Source organism: Chiloscyllium plagiosum, unplaced genomic scaffold (genome assembly GCF_037043375.1).
Source record: "Chiloscyllium plagiosum isolate Xiang-an unplaced genomic scaffold, Cpla_swu_hap1 HiC_scaffold_6, whole genome shotgun sequence".
NCBI lineage: Eukaryota > Metazoa > Chordata > Chondrichthyes > Orectolobiformes > Hemiscylliidae > Chiloscyllium > Chiloscyllium plagiosum.
The window spans coordinates 80,159,628-80,182,255 of NW_028270144.1; the positions used below are offsets into that span (position 1 = coordinate 80,159,628).

The following is a 22,628-nucleotide window of genomic DNA, read 5'->3' on the forward strand; positions in this document are numbered from 1 at the left end:
CACGTCCTAGCATGGCAACGACATTCACAAACACGAACGAATGCTGGATTAGCATGCTAACACCAATGAACAGTGTGCAAAACAATCTTGGCAGAACGGCATGCATTCCTCACAGTTTATAGGAACTTATTTTTGAGTTTGATTAGACTTAGAAGTACACACTTAACTTGTGATTGGTTCTGACCTGGAATTTTCTATACAAGAGCCTCCCGTAAGGGCGGCATGGTAGCTCAGTGATTAGCACTGCTGCCTCACAGCACCAGGGACCCCGGTTCAATTCCCGCCTCGGGCAACTGATATGTGTAGTTTGCACATTCTCCCCGTGTCTGTTTGGGTTTCCTCCGGATGCTCCGGTTTCCTCCCACAGTCCAAAGATATGCAGGTTAGATGAATTGGCTATGCTAAATTGCCCGTAGTGTTAGGTGCATTAGTCAGGAGTAAATGTAGGGGAATGGTCCTGGGTGGGTTGCTCTTCGGAGGGTCGATGTGAACTTGTTGGGCCGAAGGGCCTGTTTCCACACTGTTTGGAATCTAATCAAATCTAATCAAACTGAAATGTGAAGACGAATCCGTGAATGCTCCCAGACAGAGCAGAGTAAGTAAGCCATATTCTGTAATCTAAATGTCCTGCAGCCACATGACAGCTACTGTGTAAAGTAAATCTGAAAAGTAAGTGTGGGAGATAAGAAATGACATAAATAGGGAGTCAAGTGACTGGGTACTAAGGGTGGAAGGTGTGTTTAGGCGCCAAGTAGGGGAGAGCCCATCTGAGTTAGTGAAATAAAGTGGTAGGTGGGTTAGGATGCCAAGTGGCTTGGTGAAGCAGAGTGCCATTGGGGAGTAAATGTTGTGGGAGGTAAGCAGCAGCTGGGCTAGTGGCTTCAAATGGCAAGTGAGTTAGGTGCATAGGCTGGTAGGTGGCTTAGTGTCGGAGAGTGCCAGGTGGCTTATTGAGTAGGGCTTCAAGTACATTAGAAGACAGGATGGCAGGTGGATGAAGAGTGGCATGTAAATAAGGGAGCTTGGGATAAATTGAGGGCTTTAGATCAGTGGTTACCTGGGAGTTAGAGCAGGCTTTTATCCATCTAATTTCTCCTGAGTAACTATTAAGCTAATGTAAATAGGTTCGAGAGGCTGAATGTGCTACTTTTGTTCCTATGTTCCTATTAATTGAATCCTTTGAAATCTCAGAAAATTAAGAGGCATTTTTGAAGGATTCCAGGTATTTCAATTTCTTTGGAAACCCCAATGGAATTAACTGAAAAAAAGATGACCATATAGAAAGTAGAATTTCATCATCGTTGCTAAGTGGAGAATTTCTAGGATGTGCATTAAATTCACTACATCTTCAAATGCACTTGAAATACAAGTCACAAATTAGAAAGCACCAATTGGCTTGAATTGTAGACACTGAACCACTGTTTCCTTTAGGAAGAGGCTGCTGAGTGAGCTGTCATCTCCTATTAATGAATGAAGTTGTACATTTTATGACATTGTGTACGTATCCTCATATTTACTGATGCAAAGTCAATTCAAGTATTATTTTGTCTGCTTTAATTGGATGAACCCTCCCAGATAGAAAGATTCCTACAATGTTGAAACAGGCCCTTCAGCCCAACATGTCCACATCGACCCTCCAAAGAGTAACTCACCCAGACCCATTCCTCTACATTTACCCCTGACTACCCCACACATCCCTGAACATTATGGGCAATTCAGCAAGAACAATCCACTTAACCAGCACAACTTTGGATTGTGGGAGGAAACTGGAGCACCTGGAAGAAACCCATACAGACTCGGGGAGAATGTGCAAACTCCACACAGGCAGTCACCTGAGGCTGGAATTGAACCCAGGTCCCTGGCGCTGTGACGTAGCAGTGCTAACCACTGAGCCATCATGCCACCCCAGAGAATGAATTTATCCTGAATCTTAACAGATAATGCTCAGGAGAATGCCCACAGAAAGTCAGCCTCACGGTGCTGGTAAAAAAAAACTAAATCGACCCTTAAAAAAAGTGGGAATTATAAACTAAGGAAATCTCAAATTGAACATAGTAGTAGTAGTACTTCACATTTACAGTTCAGAGGGAATAGTCTGTCTCCTATCCAGACTCAATGGAACCAAGCAGAAAATAAATCAATATTTCTTTTTTTTCATTTTGTTGAAGTGGAGGATAGAGTCCTGGTGCCAATGCAGGCAGGAACAGAACATGGTCTGGAGACATCCTACACATGAATGAAGAGACTGTATAAGATGGATGAAGCAAATGGGCTGTTTTTGTTCTTGTATTGTTATAAAGCAGGCACTTACTTTCAATTTAGCTTTTAGCTCTTGTTCACAAAGAAAGGAATGGTCAGTTGAAGTAATCTTTCTGAAGGATTTGATTTAATTGTCAAATAGAACACTAACTTAAAATACCATTATCCTCATGAAGAAACATTTCACAAACCTCTTTCATGTTTGCAAGCACATATAATGTACATCATTATATTGTGCCGTTTTACATGTTTCTATTGTGACAAAGAGTTCTTTGTGCCTCTTAAATTAATTTAAGAGTTGTAGACTTCACTGACTGGGCCAGCTTTTCTTGCCTTTCTCTAATTGCCCTTGAAGAGATGGGAGGAACTGTCTTCTTGAACTGCTGCAGTCTATTTGGTGTAGGTCAATCAGCAATGCTGTTAGGGACACTGTTCCAGGGGTTTGATCCAGTGACACTAAAGGAATGACTCTATACTTCCAAGTCAGGCTGGCGAGTGATTTGGAAGGGAACCTATAGATGGTGGCATTCCCCTGTACCTGCTGCCCAAGTCCTTCTGTATGATAGTGGTTGTGGGTTTGGAAGGTGCTGTTAAGGAGCCTTGGAGAATTTCTGTGGTGTGTTGTATAGTTTGAGTTTCCCGCCTCAGGCGACTGACTGTGTGGAGTTTGCACGTTCTCCCCGTGTCTGCGTGGGTTTCCTCTGGGTGCTCCGGTTTCCTCCCACAGTCCAAAGATGTGCAGGGTCAGGTGAATTGGCCATACAAAATTGCCTGTAGTGTTAGGTAAGGTGTGAATGTGAGGGTATGGGGTGGGTTTCGCTTCGGCCGGTCAGTGTGGACTTGTTGGGCCGAAGGGCCTGTTTCCACACTGTAATCTAATCTAAATCTAATCTAATACACTGCTGCATCAATAGTAGATGGAATGAATGTTTATGGAAGTGGCTAATCAAGTGGGCTGCTTCATCCTTGATGATGTCAAACTTCTTGAGTATTGTTTAAACTGCACTCATTCAGGTAAATGGAGAGTATTCCACCACTCTCCTGACTTGTGCCTTTTCAGTGGTGGACAGGCTGTGGGGAGTTAGGAAGTGAATTACTCACTGCAGGAGTTTTAGCTTCTGACCTGCTTTTGTAGCCATTAGATTTCTATGCCTATTCCAGTTCAGTTTCTGGTCAATAGCAGCCCTCAAGACATTGATACTGGGGGATTCAGTGACATTAATGCCTTTGAAAACCAAGCAGTGATGGTTGGACTCTCTCTTGTTGGAGATTACCTGGCACTTGTGCGTGATGAATCTTCCTTACCAATTCCCAGCCACAAGTCTGGATATTGTCCAGGTTTTGCCACATTTGGACATGGACTGCTTCAGTATTTAAGGAGTCATCAATGGTGTTGGATATTGTTCCATCATCAGTGAACATCTCCATTTCTGATCTTATGATGGAGGAACGTTATTGCTGATGTGCCCAAAACTAGGGGACAACATTTCAAAATTAAGGGTTTAGGACATTGCCACTATACTGTTTTTCCTGTAAATTAATTTTATTGGAGAGCTTGGTATGTTCTGCTCACAAAGGCAAATTAGGTAAAATATTGGACTAGTTATGTTATCCCTTTCATAATATCATTCATGTCAGGAACTTGGAAAAGTGCTGTCATAAGAGAATACGCTTGATGCCTGTCTGAATTCCCTTATTTGCACCTTAGGACATTCTTCCCAATAAATGGCAATATTACCATGCCTACCAGGAGGTAGCAACCAGGCTCAGTGCTATCAACTGAGCAAGTGAATGATTGTGCGATGTTCCTGTTGCTCTTTGATGGGGAAGGAGATGACACTGCAGGTCATGCTGACTCACACATTAGCCACTGGTGTGATAAACATGCAGCGACAAAATAACTGGAATGAGGAATCAACAGAACTGAAAAGACCATTATAGTCTGACTAACCCCACAGTTTTATAACCTGAACACTGAGCCTACTGTTCTTTATGTACTGTGCATGCCTGTGGTTTAGAGATATAACCTTCTAGTATAATGCAAGGTCAGTTCTTATAAGTACATTTGCAGCATAATTTCCTGGCAATGTACTAAGTTCAAGATAAGCATTACCTTTTTTTTCTCAAGAGTAGCTAGTAGCTGTTGATGCTTTGCCAATTCTGAAGGGGGAAGAAATGTCTGCAGCAAGTTGTGTCAGAATTGTACTATCAAATGCTAAGGATTTGGAGGAGTCACCATTAGAAGTGCTGCAAAAAAGGGTGAATTTTATGGAACTAAGGGCCCAGAGCAATGCCAGATCAGCTTGAAATGGGAGACTCAAATAGAGTCAAGGCTTTCTCACTTCATTCTTTGAACCTGGGAGCAGGTGAGGAAACATATTGTCACTCTAAGGAAAGTCAGTAGTACCACCTCAGTAACTACTGACATGTCACGTTATGTACACAGTAATACACACAATACATCAAAAGTACTTCATTAGCACAACAGTGCTTTTATTGGTGTCTTATGGTTGTGAAAGGCACTATAGAAATGTAAGTCTTTCTTCCTGCAAGTCACTGTTTTAATATCTTCAGTGTTTCTAACTCCAGGGTTATCTGTTGTCTAATGTCCCTCTCAGTTAGGCACACAGAACTCTGCCTACTCTATCTCCTCTTTTCTCTGGAGAAACAGCTAGATTGTGCACACACTTAAGATGCAGAAGACACAAACAATATACTTTTACTAAGAGGAAGCAGTCAGGCAAATACATTGCACAAACTTGCACTATATGCTGAGAGAGTTATTAAAAGTTGAGATGACTGATGCTGTAACATGTCATAGTGTTGCATTTGATGTCCAGTATCCTAAGAAATTGAGCAGAAATTCCATCGCACTCCTGCAGTATGAGAAATAACTGTGGAAATGCACTCCTGGTGGAGAAGCCTATTCCTTATTTTAGGAGATTAGAAGCTTGCTTAAATTTAAAATAAACAATCCTAACGGCACAAAGTCTTAATTTTGCAAAATCAGCACATTAATTTGTGGGTGAAACCTAATTAGTTTGCGACTGTGTTTAGCAAAAACATTGATTGCATAGGCAAAGAGATATATACAGGAGATTTCAGTTAGCAATTACCTAACTGTGATTGCTATTTCTATAAGTTGTTCTTTGTGAAAGAAGTCTCCTGTGTTTTGACTGGAACAGTGAGGTACAGTTGGCAACCGAATGAATAGCAATTAAAATTAACAATGATCAGACAGTGCTGATGGTTGTAGTTTATAAACTATCTAAAGGTAGTTTTGCTGATGAACAAAGTATTCACAACAGTATCCTGGAATGTTAGATTGTAGAATCAATAATACATAAGGCAAGTTTAGAAGTAATCTGTAGTCAGGCAAAGTAAATGAGAAATTTTCGTAGAAGATCCTCTGGGAAAAAGTGATCAGAGTACAATTGAATTCCATTTTAAGTTGAGAATAATATACTAAGCTTTACCACTAGAAACCTAAATTCAAACAAAGTTATTTGTTTAGATGGAGGGGACAGCTAGCTCTAATTGATTAAGTAAACAGGGAAGTGTGGCAGGTCACAATGATTTGGTAGTGGATAGCTATTCAGTTTTGTATAAGAGTACTTCTGGATATGTGTCAAAAGGAAAAAGAGAATTGTGTGGCAGCAATTAAATGGTGGGAAGTATTAAATAATAACTTTAAATCTATTCAAAAAATATCGTCCATTAAATCAAAACATTTGTGGCTTACTAAGACAGTTAAAATTAAAACAAAAGTTTTATATTATTGTAACAGTAGAAGTAAGACTGAGGATTAATAAGACTAAGGGGCAGCACGGTAGCTCAGTGATGAGCACTGCTGCCTCACAGCGCTAGGACTGAAGTTCAATTCCACCCCTGGGTTACCGTCCAGAGTTTAAACGTTCTCCCTGTGTCCGTGTGGGTTTCCTCCAGGTGCTCCAGTTACTTTCCACTACCTAAACACCTGCAGGCTAAGTGCATTGGCCATACTAAATTGCCATAGTGTTCAGGGATGTGCAGGCTAGGCGGGTAGGGAGTGGGTCTGAGTGGGATGCTCTTCAGATGGTCGGTGTGAACTCGATGCACCAAATATTTGCACATTGTAGGGATTCTATGATGATTACATTTGTTTCAGAAATCAACAGAGGTTTATTTAAAGACAAAAGATAATAGAATATGGGACTAAACTAGTCATAAATATAAAACAGATTCAGAATGTTTACAAATATATTGCCTATCATGCCTCATTTTCAATATATCAGTGTGTTTTTAAGAGACATGTTCTTACTATCATTACTATATCATAGCACATGACTTGAGGGTATAAAAGTCTCCAACTACGCTTTACATTGGATTGTTTGTAGCGTGACACCCTTCCAAAAGCATGTTTCTGTGTTGTAAATTAATAGTTGAATACTTTGACACTTGCATGGCTGAGGATTTTACAACATCACCAGGTTGTCATATTACAGGAGATAACATAAGCATTTCTACATTACAGATTCACAGAATTGTGAGCATTCCTCTTAGCTTGATGAGCATTAGGTATTGCCACATCAGCTAAAATTCATGTTGGAGGCAAACTTACACCATGTACAAAAGGAGGAGAGTAACTAAAGTAAACTTTGGACCACAGAATTGGAGACAGGACAAATTATCTTAAATGGGAAAACTGCAAAAAAAAAGTGATATAACTGCCTAATATCAAATGGCAGCAACACTTGAAAACCTATTTGCTATCCAAATTTACAGTAGAAACTACAGAGTATAAAGGAATGGAGTAGTGCCAAATTAAGGGTGAGGTAATTAAAGTAATTAATATCAGCAAAAACAATTATGAGAAATTTAAAGAAGCAAAAGCTGGCACATGGCCAGGAACTGATGGTTTAGATCCTGATGTTCCAAGAGAGGTAGCTGATGTGATAGTGAATGTACTGGTTATGATTTTCCAAAATTCCCTATATTCAAGAACAATCCCAGTTTAGAAAGTTAGCATATGTAACAGTTATTCAAGAAATAAGGGAAAGATGGTTTACTCCATGAATAGCAGGAATGTATAGGTGGTCTTATGAAGGATAGGTGGACAGGCTTGTATTGGTGAAAGTTTGGAAAAGCAAAAGAAAACCTAATTGAGACATAAATTGAGAGATCTCAAAGGGTAGATGTGGAAAGGATGTTTCCTCTAGTGGGAGAATCGAGAAGGAGGGGATCAGTCAATAAAAATGATTTTTCTTCACTGAGGTTTGTAAGTTTTTGAACACTTTTCTTCAAAAGAGAGCAGAAGCAAAGACTGAATATTTCTGAAGCAGAGATAGATTCTTGATAACCAAGGAATGAATAGTTAATGAATGTTGGCAGGATTGTGGAGTAATCAGATCAGCCATTCTTCTATTGTATGGTGGGGGAGGCTAGAGGGTGCAGGGACCTACCCTTTCTCCTAATTTGTACGTTTTCATGATCAAGGAACAGTCTCAGTCTCCAAGACCACTACTCTCTGGAGCATCAGGTCAGGCAGACACTACAGAGTAGGATGTTGAAGGAAATTATTGGTGGTGCCTACTGCAGGTGTCACTTCAGGGTTTTTAACTACAGACTCAAAAGAATCCACAGTTGCCCAATGATGATTGCAGTCATGTTGGTGTTCTGCATAGTTAGAACATAGAACATAGAACAGTACAGCACAGAACAGGCCCTTCAGCCCACGATGTTGTGCCGACACTGATCCTCATGTATGCACCCTCAAATTTCTGTGAACATATGCATGTCCAACAGTCTCTTAAATGTCCCCAATGACCCTGCCTCCACAACTGTTGCTGGCAACGCATTCCATGCTCTCACAACTCTCTGTGTAAAGAACCCACCTCTGACATCCCCTCTATACTTTCCTCCAACCAGCTTAAAACTATGACCCCTCATGTTAGTCATTTCTGCCCTGGGAAATAGTCTCTGGCTATCGACTCTATCTATGCCTCTCATTACCTTGTATACCTCAATTAGGTCCCCTCTTCTCCTCCTTTTCTCCAATGAAAAAAGTCCGAGCTCAGTCAACTTCTCCTTATAAGATAAGCCCTCCAGTCCAGGCAGCATCCTGATAAACCTCCTCTGAACCCTCTCCAAAGCATCCACATCTTTCTTATAATAGAGCGACCAGAACTGGACGCAGTATTCCAAGTGCGGTCTAACCAAAGTTTTAAAGAAGCTGCAACAAGATCTCACGACTCTTAAACTCAATACCCCTGTTAATGAAAGCCAAAACACCATATGCTTTCTTAACAACTCTGTCCACTTGGGTGGCCATTTTAAGGGATCTATGTACCTGCACCCCCAGATCCCTCTGTTCCTCCACACTACCAAGAATCCTATCTTTAATCCTGTACTCAGCTTTCAAATTTGACCTTCCAAAATGCATCACCTCGCATTTATCTAGGTTGAACTCCATCTGCCACCTCTCAGCCCATCTCTGCATCCTATCAATGTCCCGCTGCAGCCTACAACAGCCCTCTATACTGTCAACGACACCTCCAACCTTTGTGTCATCTGCAAACCTGCTGACCCATCCTGCTATCCCCTCATCCAAGTCATTAATAAAAATTACAAACAATCGAGGCCCAAGGACAGAGCCCTGTGGAACACCAGTCACCACAGACTTCCAGGCAGAATATTTTCCTTCTACTACCACTCGCTGTCTTCTGTTGGCCAGCCAATTCTGTATCCAGACAGCTATGTTCCCCTGAATCCCATTCCTCCTGACCTTCTGAATGAGACTACCATGGGGAACCTTATCAAATGCCTTGCTAAAGTCCATATACACCACATCCACAGCTCGACCCTCATCAACTTTTCTAGTCACATCCTCAAAGAACTCGATAAGGTTTGTGAGGCATGACCTGCCCCTCACAAAGCCGTGTTGACTGCATTTAATCAAGCCATCCTCTTCCAGATAATCATAAATCCTATCCCTCAGAATCCTTTCTGACACCTTGCAGACAACAGACGTGAGACTTACTGGTCTGTAATTGCCGGGGATTTCCCTATTTCCTTTCTTGAAGAGAGGAATTACATTTGCCTCTCTCCAGTCCTCAGGTACGACTACAGTGGAGAGCGAGGATGAAAAGATCTTCGCAAGTGGCGAAGCAATTGCATTTCTCATTTCCCAAAGCAGCCGAGGACAAATCTGGTCCGGGCCTGGCGACTTGTCAATCTTAATGTTTGACAAAATTTTCAGCACATCAGCTTCCTCTATCTCTATCCATTTCAGCATGCACACCTGCTCTTCAAAGGTTTCATTCACTACAAAGTTCGTTTCTTTCGTAAAGACAGAAGCAAAAAACTCATTTAGGGCTTCCCCTACCTCCTCAGACTCCACACACAAATTCCCTATGCTATCCCTGATCGGGCTTACTCTTTCTTTGACCATTCTCTTATTCCTCACATAAATGTAAAATGCCTTTGTGTTCTCCCTAATCTGTTCTGCCAAGCCTTTCTCGTGCCCCCTCCTGGCTCTCCTCAGACCATTTTTAAGCTCCTTCCTTGCCTGCCTGTAATCCTGTAGAGCTGTTGCCCGTCTCAGAGGGATATATTTATTCATCACTTGCAACAACTGTTCCTTAAACAGTCTCCACATGTCTATAGCGCCTTTACCATGGAACAATTGCTCCCAATCCATGCTTCCTAACTCATGTCAAATCGCATCATAGTTTCCTATGAATATCCTCCCATTTTGCCTAATCCTCTCCTTCTCCATAGCTATGTAGAATGTGAGGCAGTTGTGGTCACTATCTCCGAAAAGCTGTTCCACCACAAGATCTGATACCTGCCCCGGCTCATTGCCGAGCACCAAGTCTGGAATGGCCTCTCCCCTCATCGACCTGTCAACGTACTGAGTTAGGAAACCCTCCTGAACACACCTTACAAAAACAGCTCCATTCAAATCTTCTGCTCGAAGGAGGTTCCAATCAATATTGGGAAAGTTAAAGTCCCCCATTACAACAACCCTACTACGTCAACACTTTTCCAAAATCTGCCGAGCTATGCTTTCTTCCATCTCCCTGATGCTATTGGGGGGCCTGTAGTAAACCCCTAAAGAGGTGACTGCTCCCTTGCTGTTCCTAGTTTCTACCCATACTGACTCGGTAGGCAGATCTTCCTCGACAATGATACCTTCTCTGATTAGTAGTACTACATCCCCTCCTCTTTTTCCCCCCTCCCTATTCTTTTTAAATGCTCTTAACCCTGAAACATCCAGCAACCATTCCTGCCCCTGAGAAACCCATGTCTCTGTTATGGCCACAACATCATAGCACCAGGTACTGATTCATGCTCTCAGTTTGTCACTTTTATTCCTGATACTCCTTGCGTTAAAGCAAACATACTTTAACTGATACCTTGGTTCCTTGCCAGGAAAATCCTTCCCACTAGCTGGTCTACCTTTGCTATTACCTCATCTGCATCAACTCTCACCTCCGGTATACAGCTCAGGTTCCCACGCCCCTGCATTACTAGTTTAAACCCTCTCGAACTACTCGTGCAAAACTTCTACCCAGGACATTGGTCCCCTTCCAGTTCAGATGCAACCCGTCCTTTCTTGTACAGGTCCCACCTTCCCCAGAAGGCATCCCAATTATCTACATATCTGAAGCCCTCCCTCCTACACCAGCTGCGCAGCCATGTATTAAGCTGCGCCCGCTCCCTGTTCCTCGCCTCGCTATCTCATGGCACCGGTAGTAAACTAGAGAACACTACTCTGTTCGTCCTGCTTTGCAGCTTCCATCCTAACTCCCTGAAATCACTTTTTATATCCTCGATTCTTTTCCTGGCTATATCATTAGTGCCAATATGTAACAAGATTTCTGGCTGTTTGCCCTCCCCTTTTAGAACCTTATACACCCGATCAGAGACGTCCTGGACCCTGGCACAGGGAGGCAACATACCTTCCGGGAATCCCGATCCTGACCACAAAATCTCCTGTCGATTCCCCTAACTATCGAGTCCCCTACCACAAGTACTTTTCTATTCTGCCCCCTTCCCTTCTTTGCCACAGTGTCAGGCTCAGTGCCAGAGAACTGACTGCTATGGCTTTCCTCTGGTAGGTCATCCCCCCCCAGCAGTATCCTAAACAGTATACTTATTGCTGAGGGGAATGCCCACAGGGGATCTCTGCACTGTCTGACTGTCCCCTTTCCTCCCCCTAACTGTAACCCATTTATCCTTGTCCTGAGCCTTAGGAGTGACCAACTCCCGGTAACTCCTCTCAGTTACCCCCTCAGCCTCCCGAATGATCCGTAGTTCATCCAGCTCCAGCTCCAATTCCCTAACACGGTTTTCAAGGAGCTGGAGTTGGGTGCACTTCCCACAGATGTAGCCAGCGGAGACGTGTGCCATGTCTTCCACCCGCCACATTCTGCAGGAGGAGCAAGCAACTGCCCTAGCTTCCATACCTGACTTATCTGAACACTCACTCAGTACTAAAGTAGAAAGCTTAGTTCAAGTTGCTATAAAATTAAGTTGTTAGGAGCCACGTCTTTACAGCAAGCCCCTGTCATACAACATCCACCTTGAGGGGTAATCAGATGGCCTGAAAAGCTGAGACACTCTGAATTGTCTCAAGTAGAGGCAAAATACTACACTTGCTGGAAATCTAAAATGAACACAGAGAATGTGTCATACCTGGCTCGAAACATTTACTGTTTCTCCCTCCACAGATGCTGCCAAATGTGTTAAGTTTCTCCAGCATTCTGTGTGTTTGTTTATGGATTAGACAAGTCATGGCAGCTTCCTGAAGCCTTGCAACCTTTTCCAGTGTACATTCAGTGACTGGGAATTCGTCATATTGATAAAGACACCTTGCTGCTCAACAGAAGCCTTATTGGCCATATAAACCCTTCTTGGCTTGCTTGTCCAGACCTGTGTGTAATGTATATATTGGCCTGACCTCTAGAAAAAGGTATCCATGATGAGCTTGGTGATGGCCAGTGACTGGAAGATCACACAAATGTCCTTTTCTATTGTGGTAGCAGTATCAAGAAAATGATTGGTTGAGGATAAAGCAATTTCAGTGTTATTCACTGCATTATTGGATATTACAATTACAACTACTCAAATAGTATGTAGACATTTGAAAGCAGAAATATAATTGAGCTTTCCCCAAGTAGAATTTATGATGATATCAATGATCCATTGGCATGGAAAAAGAAACACAGGATCAGATGATGCACCATGGATAACCATGTCAAGGAGTCCAGTTTGTCACTTGTTGCATCCTACACAAACTTGCTCTGTAAATGGTCCTTAATTTAAGGTTGACAAAAGGGACACAATCTCCATAGAAAAATAAGTAATAGGATTAGGAATAGACCATACAAGCCCTCATAACTCTTCTTTTATTCAATTCTATTGTGGGTTACTTTCTGCCTCTAATTTGACACTAATACCTCCCTTTTAAACTCAAACGCCAGTTGTCATAAACTCAGGAGTGAAGTGAAGAGACATGCAAATTCACCACCCCTGATGTGGTCACTGTATTTCCTTAATAATAGATTCCAACATTTTCCCAATTGTCCACCTATCCTTCATAAGACTAATTACCCATTCCCGCTATTAATGGAGTAAACCATCTATGTACTGCTTTTAGTACAAATGTATCTTCTTTAAATAAGGAGGCCAATACAGTAAATGATACTCTTGATATAGTCTCACAAGTGCCCTGTACCACTGAAGCATAACCCTTCTATTTTCATATTCAATTCCTCTTGCAATTTAAATAACTTTCCTAATTATTTGCTATACCTATATACTAACATTTTGTGATTTGGCCAGATCTGTTTGCTCCCAAGAGCTCTACAATCTCCCACCTTTTAGGTGATGTGTTCTTAATTTTTTTTCCTGCCAAATGGACACTTCCATTTTTTCACACATTATATTATATTTACTAAATCTTGGCCCACTCATGTGACCTAACTCTATCTCTATGCAGCCTGATTATGCCCTCTTCACATTTTGCTTTCTTGCTTATCTTTGTGTCATCAGCTAGTTTAACAAGCATTACTTTGGTCCCTCAAATCAAGTCATTTACAAAATATTGAGGCCACTGCACCAAAATACTTACCTCTGGCTAGCTAAAAGAGAACCATCTTCTCACCGTGCCAATATGTTTTCATTTTCCACAATAATGATTGATTTGGCATCTTGTCAAATATCTTCTGGAAATCTAAGTACATTTCATTCAGTGGTTCCTGTTTATCAACAGCACATGCTACTTTGTTAATTAACTCCTCATTGTTTAAACTTGAGTTCTGATCTACAAAACCATGTTGACTTGACCTGGTTACTTTTAAGTTTTTATAAGTGCCATGTTACATTGTCTTTAATAATAGCTTCTAATACTTTCTCTATGACTGATGTTCAGCTAACTGGTCTGTAGTTTGCTGTTTTCAGTCTCTCTCCCTTCTTGCTATCTTCTAATCCTATGGAATTTCCCCTGAATCTCAGAATTCTAAAAAATTAAAACCAACAGTTCAACTATTTCACTGGCCACTTTTTTTTTAAGACTCTCGGATGATATTCATCAGGCCTTGGGGACCTGCCAACCTATTGCTCCTGCAATTTCCTCATTCCAACCCATTAATTGTAATTTTCTTAAGTTCCTCCCTCCCAAATTTCTGATTCACAGCTATTTCTGAATATTTCTTGTATGCTGTATTGTGAAGGCTGATGAAAAATACCTGTTAAATTCAACTGCCTTTCTCTTTATTTTCCATTATTAATTCCCTAGATTCTCTTTCTAAAAGACTAGTGGTCAATTTGTTAACTTTTTATTTCCTTTTATAGATATCTATAGAAACTCTTACTTTCCATTTTAATATTTCCAGCTAGTTATTTCCCATATTCTATTTCTTTTCCCATCTTATTGATCTATCAGCCATTTGTTGCAGTTTTCTATTTTTTTTCCAATGCTCTGACCTGTCACACATTCCTATGTAATTATATGCTCTTTCTTTAAGATTGATTCAATCTTTAACTTTTTTAGTTAACCACTGGAGTGGGTCTTCCCATCAAACATGATCTTTCCTGTTTCTCTATTCTGTCTGTTTTGAAATATTCTCTTAAATGTCTGCCATTACATCTTTATTGACTGTTCACTTTACCTAGCACTGCGTTCTTACCTCACAATCACCCTTACTTAAGTTTAAAATACCAGGCTTGGACATTCTTCCCTCCCTCAAACCAAACACAAATTCAGTCATATTATGATCACTGGGTGTCTTCTGTATGAGGAGAAAGTGAGGACTGCAGATGCTGGAGATCAGAGCTGAAAATATGTTGCTGGAAAAGCGTAGCAGGTCAGGCAGCATCCAAGGAGCAGGAAAATCGACGTTTCGGGCATGAGCCCTTCTTCAGGAGAAGAACCCAGCCCATATCCCTCCAAACCCTTCCTATTCATATACCCATCCAAATGCCTCTTAAATGTTGCAATTGTATCAGCCTTCACCACTTTCTCTGGCAGCTTATTCCGTACCCGCACCACCCTCTGTGTGGAAACATTGCCCCTTAGGAATCTTTTATACCTTTCCCCTTTCACCCTAAACCTATGCCCTCTAATTCTGGACTCCCCGACCACAGGGAAAAGATCTTGTCTATTTACCCTATCCATGCCCCTCATAATTTTGTAAACTTCTATAAGGTCACCCCTCAGCCTCCGACGCTCCAGGGAAAACAGCCCCAAACTGTTCAGCCTCTCCCTATAGCTCAAACCCTCCAACCCTGGCAACATCCTTATAAATCTTTTCTGAACCCTTTCAAGTTTCACAACATCTTTCCAATAGGAAGGAGACCAGAATTGCGTGCAATATTCCAACAGTGGCCTAACCAATGTCCTGTACAGCCACAATATGACCTCCCACCTCCTGTACTCAATACTCTGACCAATAAAGGAAAGCATACCAAACACCTTCTTCACTATCCTATCTATCTGTGAATCCACTTTCAAGGACCTATGAACCTGCACTCCAAGGTCTCTTTGTTCAGCAACACTCCCTAGGACCTTACCATTAAGTGTGTAAGTCCTGCTAAGATTTGCTTTCCCAAAATGCAGCACCTCACATTTATTGGAATTAAACTCCATCTGCCACTTCTCAGCCCATTGGCCCATCTGGTCAAGATCCTACTGTAATCTGAAGTAACCACCTTCGCTGTCCACTACACCTCCAATTTTGGTGTCATCTGTAAACTTACTAAATGTACCTCTTATGCTCACATCCAAATCATTTATGTAAATGACAAAAAGTAGAGGACCCAGCACCGATCCTTGTGGCACTCCACTGGTCACAGGCCTCCAGTCTGAAAAACAACCCTCCACGACCACCCTCTGGCTTCTACCTTGAGCCAGTTCTGTATCCAAATGGTTAGTTCTCCCTGTATTCCGTGAGACCTAACCTTGCTAATCAGTCTTCCATGGGGAACTTTGTCGAATGCCTTACTGAAGTCCATATAGATCACATTTACTGCTCTGCCTTCATCAATCCTCTTTGTTACCTCTTCAAAAAACTCAATCAAGTTTATGAGACATGATTTTCCACGCACGAAGCCATGTTGACTATCCCTAATCAGTCCTTGCCTTTCCAAATACATGTACATCCTGTCCCTCAGGATTCCCTCCAACAACTTGCCCACCAGCAAAGTCCGGCTCACTGGTCTATAATTCCCTGGCTTGTCCTTATCACCCTTCTTAAACAGTGGCACCACGTTTGCCAACCACCAGTCTTCCAGCACCTCACCTGCGACTATCGATGATACAAATATCTCAGCAAGAGGCCCAGCAATCCCTTCTTAGCCTCTCACAGAGTTCTCAGGTACACCTGATCAGGTCCTGGGGATTTATCCATCTTTACCCGTTTCAAGACATCCAGCACTTCCTCCTCTCTAATCTGGACATTTTGCAAGATGTCACCATCTATTTCCCTACAGTCTATATCTTCCATATCCTTTTCCACAGTAAATACCCCCATTAGTATCTCCCCCATTTCATTGCATTCCAAATATGGTATTTTTAGAGCCTTATACAGTCTTAGCAGTACATATCTGCTCGTGTATTCTATCCTCTTAAAATGAATGTTAACATTGCATTTGCCTCCTGACAGCAAAGTGATCATGAGTGTTAAGAGAATCCTGAACTAGGACTCCCATGTCCCTTTTTAATTCAGATGTATGAAGCCGTTTCCCATTTGGATTTGCAAATTTTCAGCTGGAATTGCTGTGTGGATGATTCCACAATTCCTGGATGAACCCAGAATTCAACCTTGTTCTGTGAACTCGTGAACTCAATTCCCTTGTATCGCCTTCACAGAACAGTTCATGTGACAGACCTTAATGAAATTGCCCATTGCATTTCAGTAATGCAAATAAATGTCAGCTGTATAATTTGTATGTGTGTGTCCTTCATTAATCCATTATTCATCATATGCTTCTGAAACCACCACTTACACTCAATTTATGACCAGTTAAGAATATTTGTTAAGAATAACTGCCTTCTCAGTCCTAAGTTCATGGACAAGTCAGTCATATTTATTATGGAGATTGGGACATTATTTATAAGCAGTCGTTTCAGTATGTGTGTTGTCATTGAAGGCTGAACCCAAGGATGGCAATAACGTTGAGCTGACAGCTGGGAGCAGAGTTCATGCAAGAGCTGTATATATTTTGAAGTTGGAGAACGCACATCTTCTAAGACTATATATGAAAATTGATGACTAGCCATGATTGCAATTCTGTGTTGCTCACTGCACCACTGGAGTTATGGAATTTCTCACACTTTGTTTCATTAAGCCATTAATTTTGCTGCTTAAGAAATTTGAAGCTGACATTATGAAAAGTGCCATCTGATTGACCTCTCAAAAGAGCTTCCATTATTGTATGTTACTCAACTCCATTTTGATGTAAAGTACAAATTCTTTTCAAAGGGAGATGTTTTCAACCACTTGGAGATACATTTCACGAATTTCCCATAACAGAAAGAACTTGAGAAACCTAACCATTCTCGCCGATGTAAAGCTAACAACCTAATCAAAACCCCACAGTAACTCTATCAGAATGATAGCTCTATGTATTGTTACGATTGCAGGGACAAGGCTCAGTGATTCATCCCTAAAAAACTTCTTGGACTTAGGAAACCAGCCATTTCAGCAAATTGATTTTGGAATTTATTAAAAAGCCAGTGTCCAAGATAAGGATGAGCATAACATTAATAAAACTCAAGCACAATGAAAAGTTTATGTTTTTACCACAGGTGTCTTATAAGCCGAAAGATTACTGTTGATGATGTTAGCAAGTCCAAGCTAAATATATGTGTAGTTAGCCTGTTGCTTCTGTTTTAATTTCTTTTGAATAAAGAAAAGCTTGGATTAAATAAAATGCATTTTAACCAACTTGAATGCTTCTTTCCAGTACACATCTGCACTAACGTACGATGGGATACTTGTTATGGCTGAAGCATTCCGTTACCTCCGCAGGCAACGGATTGGGATTTCAAGAAAAGGAAATGCTGGAGATTGTCTTGCTAATCCTGCTGCTCCTTGGGTTCAAGGTATTGACACAGAAAGGGCACTAAAACAGGTACGATAATGATTCACTTTGTTAAATTGTCCCTTCTATCAGTGCTAAGTGTTATGAAACAATGAATCAAATCACAGTTATCAATACCTGTGGATGTGCAGCTGAATACTGAAATCAGAAATTTGTTCTCCAATTTGCCCTGCTCCTTCAAAAGCTTTACCACCTTGATTACTCATTAGGAGATTCAGCATTCAAATGCATGAAGAGGGTAACATTGTGCTATTTGTTCACTAGGTACCCACTTAATAAAAACTCTGCAGGTCTGGCAGCATCTGTGGAGAGAAGTCAGAGTTCTGTTTCAAGTTGAGTGACCCTTCCTCAGAACTCTCCACAGATGCTGCCAGACCTGCGAGCTTTTCCAGCAGTTTCTATTTTTGTCAATGTTAGGGCTTGCCCATTCAAGTGTAAGTGAGCCTTTAATGCCATGATAAGTCTTAACTTCTGTCAAACACACACCTTCTTGCCCTGAAAATTTATTTTTACAAGTCTAGAGTTGCATTTGTTCCAGTTTTATTTATTCTCAATTAGACCTGTTAGTTCTGATCCGACATGCTTTGAAAAGGATTCTGCAATCTGTTCAGCTGAAGAGACATGCTGTTGCTTGCCCTAGTCTCACACATCCCATGGAGGGAGCACCACGCTAGATCAGACTCCTGACAATTATCAGTGGCCTTTTCAAAAGCCTGCCAAGAGTGTGCAGGAGGCTGTGAACTTGATGAAATCAAGACATACCAGATTAAATGAATCCATTGTGGCTTAATTTCCAAATGTTCTGGGAAAATCCAGTAACAAGAAATAATATTTTGATAAATTTGACATTCCCTCAGGAGTGGCAGTACATTGGTTTGACGATGTGATTACTCACAGAGTAAGCTTATTATCACAAAAAAGCGTCATTTATAGATAATATGCTCCTTGATATCAAGGCATTGAATGTCACAAAGCAAATTAATTTACAATTTGCTACGGTTCCCAAAGCCAACTACTTGCTAACAAATGCCTTGAACTGACAAAGCTGAGAATTGCCTCACCGAGAGACTGGAACTCAGTGCAGAAACCAAAAAAAAACGGAAAGCAGAAGTGAGGAGAAAAGACAAACAGTCAGACTTTGGATGTGATTCTAGATTGGTAATCAGTTATCGAAGTTCTCCGTATTTTGGAACAATGCCTTCAGATTGGAAAGTTGTAGATGTAAATCTACTTTTTAAGAAAGTCAGGGGACCTATTAGCCTGAAATGAGTAGCAGGACAATATTATAATCTATTATAAAAATATGATAGCTGGACACATAAAAAAATGATCAGATTGGGCAGGGTCAGTCTGGATTTATGAAAGCAAGATCATGCTTGGTTAATTCTTGATTTTATAGTGTCTGAAGATATTATTAGCAAGAGGAATCAGTGATTGTGCTGTACTTGGATTTCCAGTAAGCTTTCATTAAAGTCCCACACATGAGGTTAGTAAACAAACTGAGAGCGTGCAAGATGAGAGATAATATATTGGCATTAATTGAGGATTGGTTAAAGGAGAAAAACAGTAAGAATAAATAGGTTATCCTCAAGATGGGATGGCTGCGAATATTGGAATTCTACAAAGATCAGCATTTGGGTCTATACTGTTCACAATCCATTTGAATTACTTGAATATAGGGTCCCAATGCAATATTCGCAAGTTTGTGGATGATGCAAAATTAGGTGGAATTGTTCATTGAGAGGATGATGCAAAGAGACTTCAGGAGGATTTAGACAGGCTGTGTGAATGGGTCCTGGCAGATGGAATGTAATGAGGATTAAAAAGAGTTTATCAAATTTGGTAGGAAGAATGGAGGTGGAGCAGTTTTCTTAAAATATGGAAGATTTGAAAATACTGATGTCCAAAGGAAACTGGGAGTCCTTGTTCATAAGTCACTGAAAGTTAATTATAGATAAAGCAAGCAATTAGGAAGTCAAATAGTATATTGGCCTTTTATCACACAAGTTTGAGTAGAACAGTCTCATTTCAATTATATGGAACCTTGGTGTGACTGCTACCTGTGTGACAGGATTACCAGGAGCAGTTGGTGATGATGAGAGGGGGTTTCCAGATGGCACAGTTCAATATACTCTCTAGAAAATAAATGGCATTTGAGGAAAGGAAGCCTGATGGGAAGCAGATAGATAAAGAATTCCCAAATGTAATGTAAACCACAGGCTTTGAGCCATGTAAATATTTTTTTACTTAACCTTAATTTCCCTTTGTGCTTGAATTGACCTGTTACCAATGGAGTAAAGAATCCTTGCTCCCTGATCTTTGGGCCATCTGTTCAGATGCTGTGTTTCATAATGAAAATGTACTTTCCATGGAGGATGTGCAGTGGCAGTTCATCAGACAACTATTTGCAATGCCGAGATTGTGTTTTGTAGAATGATTAAGGATACTAGGTCTGTATTCTCCAGAGTTTAGAAGAATGAGAAATGATCTCATTGAAAATTACAACATTCATTAAAACATAGATAAGATAGATGTCAAAAGGATGTTTTCACTGGTTGCAGCATCTAGAACTAGGGGACGTGGTCTCAGAATAAGGGGAAAGTCATTTAAGACTGAGATACACAGGAATGTCTTCATTCTGGGTGTTGTGAACATTTAGAATTCTCTATGCCAGAGACCTGTGGAAGTTCAGTCATTGAGTATGTTCAAATTAGAGAATCTATGGATTTCTAGATACTACTAAGGTTATGTGGGAAAGTTGTGTTGAACGAGATGATCAGCCATGATTATGAATGGCAGAGTGGGCTCTTGAAGCCAGAATGGCCGCTGCTCTTATGTTCCTATGTTGCTGTGCAGCCTAATATTTCTGCTCTTCACAAGTACAATGACAGAAATTTGTTAGAGCTACTGATAAAATGTGAATTGAAATAGAAAGTGGTAGTAGGGAGCAGAATTTTTTAACCTTATTTCTATCCTTTGAAGATACAAAATTGGAATTTACGAGGTAGAAGATTTAATACTGGCAGCAATGCGGGATATAAGTCTTGTGAGACTGACAGGAAATATGAAATACATGCCTCCTTGCTCTTTGTAAAATTAAAATCAGTAAATTTTAATATTGGAACACTCAGAGACCAGATGTATTCTCCTCCTTGCCAATATTGCAGTAAACATCCTGTTATACTGGCATTTACTGATGATATACATCCTGTTGTATAGGACCACATCCAGGTTTAGCTAATAAGTGGCAAATGACATCCGCACCACACAACTGTTAGGTAATCACCATTTCCAATGAGAGAATCTAACCATCGCCCCTTGACATTCAATGACATTATCATCATTGAATGTCCCATTATCTATATCCTGAGATTACCACTGACAAGAAACTGAGCTGGATCAGTTCTCTAAATACTTGGGTTACAAGAGCTGATCAGAGACTAGGAATTCTTTGACTTGTGACTCACCTCCTGTCTCCCCACCAACTGCAAGGCACTAGTCAGGAGTGCACTCCCCGCTTGCCTGGATGAGTGCAGCCCCAGTAGTACTTGAGAAGCTTATCACCCAAAGTTCATTTCGTTGGCTCCACATCCACCACCTCCAGCATTCACTCCCTTCACTGATGTGGCAGCAACGTGTACCAACTATAAAATGCACTGCAGTGACATACCAAGGTTCCTCTGACAGCACCTTCCAAATCAATGACCTCTGCTAACGAGAAGGAGAGGGGCAATAGGTACATGGGGACACTACAACCTTCAAGTTCCCTTCTGAACCTACACGTTATCCTGACGTGGAAGTATATTTCCATTCCTTCACTGTCATTTGGTCAGAGTCCTGAAATCTCCAGTGTGTTTTCCTACTCCCCTAAGGACTGCAACAGTTCAAGAAAGCCTGGAGGATGGGCTTAGACAACACTGCGTCTCATGCTGGAAACAAATGAACAAGAAAAACACCCTTTCGCAAATTTGCCAAACTGTCCCATCTCCTCTCTCCACATGCCCAGCCTGGCCTCAACATTCAATTAACAATACACAGTTGTGTTGCCAGATTCATATTGATATGTACTCTGATATATAGCGGGTAATATTGTACAACTGAGCCAGTATGCAAATTGCATAAAATTTCCTCTTTTACAAACTCTATACTGCATGCTGTCATTTCAGTAAAAGTATAAATTCAAGAGGTCAGAGTTGATGCTGATTAAAAACAACAAGACCTAATGTACCCATGCATGTGTCTTTGGGTCTAGGAGTTTCAGATATTTTTAGATTAGATTCCCTATAGTGTGGAAACAGGCCCTTCAGCCCAACAAGTCCACACTGACCCTCCGAACAGAAACCCACCCCCCTACATTTACACCTGACTAACACTGCGGGCAAATTTAGCACGGCCAATTCACCTATCCTGCACATCTTTGGACTGTGGGAGGAAACTGGAGCACCCGGAGGAAACTCACGCAGAAACGGGGAGAATGTGCAAACTCCACACAGACAGTTGCCTGAGGTGGGAATTGAACCCGAGTCCCTGGCGCTGTGAGGCAGCAGTGCTAACCACTGTGCCACCGTGCCACCCTTTGTGTTCTAAGAAATTAAAATAAATCTACAGAAAATCACGGCACACATATACCTCAATTAAAAGCATGCATTTAAAGTTTCAAAACTCTATAAGGAGCCCTGAAGTTGGAAATTTATACAAGGACTTTCAGTTTGTGCAACTGTACCCCTGGATTCACATACATCTAATATACACTTTGAAACTGATTCATTTGAGGATGAAAG

General features: G+C 41.1%; 1 protein-coding gene across 7 annotated transcripts in view; it reads left to right on the forward strand.

Moving 5' to 3' along the window:
* Nucleotides 1-22,628, forward strand: part of LOC122550693 (glutamate receptor 4) — a 252,123-nt gene that overhangs the window by 106,971 nt on the left and 122,524 nt on the right. For all 7 annotated transcript variants that reach the window (XM_043691816.2, XM_087988145.1, XM_087988146.1 and 4 more), the window contains exon 7: nucleotides 17,710-17,877. In XM_043691816.2, the coding sequence (XP_043547751.1) occupies nucleotides 17,710-17,877 (168 nt within the window). The remainder of the gene's footprint in view (nucleotides 1-17,709; nucleotides 17,878-22,628) is intronic.